The sequence below is a fragment of the Cibotium barometz genome, chromosome 28 (genome assembly GCF_041138505.1).
Source record: "Cibotium barometz isolate CiBa-2024 chromosome 28, ASM4113850v1, whole genome shotgun sequence".
In the NCBI taxonomy this organism is placed as follows: Eukaryota; Viridiplantae; Streptophyta; class Polypodiopsida; order Cyatheales; family Cibotiaceae; genus Cibotium; species Cibotium barometz.
The window spans coordinates 20,131,785-20,134,376 of NC_141073.1; the positions used below are offsets into that span (position 1 = coordinate 20,131,785).

Sequence of the window (2,592 nt, forward strand, 5' to 3'; positions counted from 1 at the left end):
CAACTGGCCCCGGGCAGAAGGCCAGATGACAGCACGACGACCTGCATGAGGGTGGATTTTACCTTCATGACGACGCAATCGCGCTCTCGACACTACACGCTACAGCACACGTAGATCCATGGCACTTAGGTCTTTTGCCTTGGTGTTCAAGAGGCTAGCTATTGAGGTACTCGCAGCCGTCAATATATGTATTACGATCGCAGGCTTTCTCGCCAAAATTAGTCGGAAGCTGGCCGTGGAGCCAGTCGGCCCCAAATTGAATATATGCACCAGCCTATATTAATATAGCGCACACATCCTCGTTAAGGAATCAGTTGCAATATCATCGTTATAAACTGCTCCTAATTTTCTACAAGGAGACACAACATACGAGATCATGGACGCAGTCCGCGGGATTCAGCCCATCAAAGACCTCGCCGTGCAGGCAGTGCAGAGTAGTGCTGTGAAGCCGATACAGGACTTCACCCTCGACAGCGTGCGCTTCCTTAGGCGATGCCACAAACCAGACCGTACAGGTATAAATACGCATCATGTAATCTAGGGCATTAATGTAACTTACGCAACTGCAGCTCTTACTTCGTCTGCCCGTGTTGCCAGAGTTCACGAAAGTCGCCTGCCGAACAGCGGTCGGCTTCGTGGTAATGGGCTTCGTGGGCTTTTTCGTGAAGCTCATCTTCATCCCCATCAACAATCTTATCGTGGGCTCCGGTTGATATAGCCGTCGGCCTCAGAATAAGCGGTCCGAATGGCAACCAATGAGGCTTTTGAAGCATTGACGAATCTATAACATCCAAGTTTGTAGAGACGATCTGTTAAAGGTTACTAGAACCTTAATGAAGTAAATCTTGGCTTTATATAACCTTGTACTTTACGGTTCACTCCACGCCTCAGTCCGTTAGAACCACTTTCTTGTATATAATTTCTTTCAAAAGGCTAAAATTTCAAGGCCTACCCTAACCATCAATTTGAAGGCCTAAACTAGCTCAACCTTTAAAAATTAACTAAATATGTATATTTATGTGTAAAATGTGAGAAATTTTCAAACTAGTAGTCTTCTTTTTCGCACCCCTAATTTCAAAGAGGCCTTCTCTAGAAGGTTTGAAGGGCTTTGGTGCCCTTTGAAGGTTTCAAATTTCACTACTGAATCCCTTGAGGGTTCACCTTGTGACTTTATTGTTTTCTTGTATTTGCCTTCTCTGTGCATATAATTCCCTTCGGGATTCAGCTTTATAGTTCAATAACAACGGTTTGAAGTTACATGGCTCAGTCTCTTAGAACCACTTTCTTGGATATAATTCTCTTGGGGGTTGGGCTTTAATTAAGTTGAGTTTATTATCTTCTTGTATTCGCCTTCTTTGTGAATTGTGTGTGTGTGTGTGTGTGTTAGCTAAAGCCTTAGGTTTCACATGGTATCAGTTTAGAAACCCCAGGCTACTTTGTCTCAATCATTTATTTAGGCACACGATCCTTCTCTAGTCTCGCTCTCATCCTAGGTGATCCATACATCTTCGATGATGGCTTCTACTAAAGGTTCTAGTGCCAACCTTGGTCCTCCTTCTGCTAACCCATGTTCACCTGTTCTTCCACCTCCAAACGTTCTTATTAGAGCTAGACAAGCTCACATATGCCAATCATTTAGTTTATAGAGTTCGTATGGAACTCATCATTTCTCATGCTCTCTTGGAGGCTTTTGATGGCACGAACCCTAACCCAGGCTCTTTTGATGCTGAAGCGCAAATGCATTGGCTCTTGAAGTCTAGCCTTGGGACTCAAATCCGCCATCCACTAGGTAATTACATGCTTGTTCGTATAAATGCTTCTACTCTCTGAACAAAAACCTTTAGATATATATCCCTCCCTCTAGTCCAAACATAGAAGAGAATAAAGCTTATAAGGAAAAGTCAATTAAAGATCAATTAGCTTGTGGTCAATGCTCAATGTGCCAGTTTCTTATTACAATCGCAATTTAGCTCGATTTCTAAGACTAATTCCTACATATACTGCAAGAGTGAACATAATGTGTGTAGTTTTTTGCCTCGTGAGATGTAGACATGGCCTTGTTCCCAATGGTGAGATGACACCATATGAGTGTACTATTAGGTAAAAGTGTAGCCTTGTAATTTCATGGATAATCATTTTTAAAAGGAATAAATAATTACACATATAAGATATAACTATTACCTATATGATATGTATTCTACTAATCACGATAATATTTACAAATCTAAGTTATAAATGTATGAGAACATCATTTAAGAAGATTTTATGGGTTTATAACACCTATTCAATGCATGATAGGTTTGTGTATGTTTTAGACTTGTTTGAGTGAGTTTCCTATAATTTCTTGTCACCAATCTAAGATGTCCAAGACGGATGCAAATTAACCACAATAAAGGACCGTTCAACTCATAAAACTTTTATGCTGCCACTCAACATAATGTAACACTAGTCTTTTACTTGAGATACAAAAATGGCTCAACTTTGAGTTATAACTAGTTAAAAAATAAATAAAGAAATAAAGAAGCTAAAGAAGCATTTTATTGTGCTTCAGTTTAACATGCACCTACACAAAGTAAAAATATTAAAGAACAA

General features: G+C 40.1%; 1 protein-coding gene across 1 annotated transcript; it reads left to right on the plus strand.

Moving 5' to 3' along the window:
• Positions 1-376: 376 nt before the first annotated feature.
• LOC147622628 (protein transport protein Sec61 subunit gamma-like) lies at positions 377-713 on the plus strand. Its single transcript, XM_086822597.1, has 2 exons — positions 377-515; positions 598-713. Exons 1-2 carry the CDS (start codon positions 377-379, stop codon positions 711-713), a joined length of 255 nt encoding a protein of 84 aa, XP_086678723.1.
• The last annotated feature ends 1,879 nt before the right edge of the window (positions 714-2,592 follow it).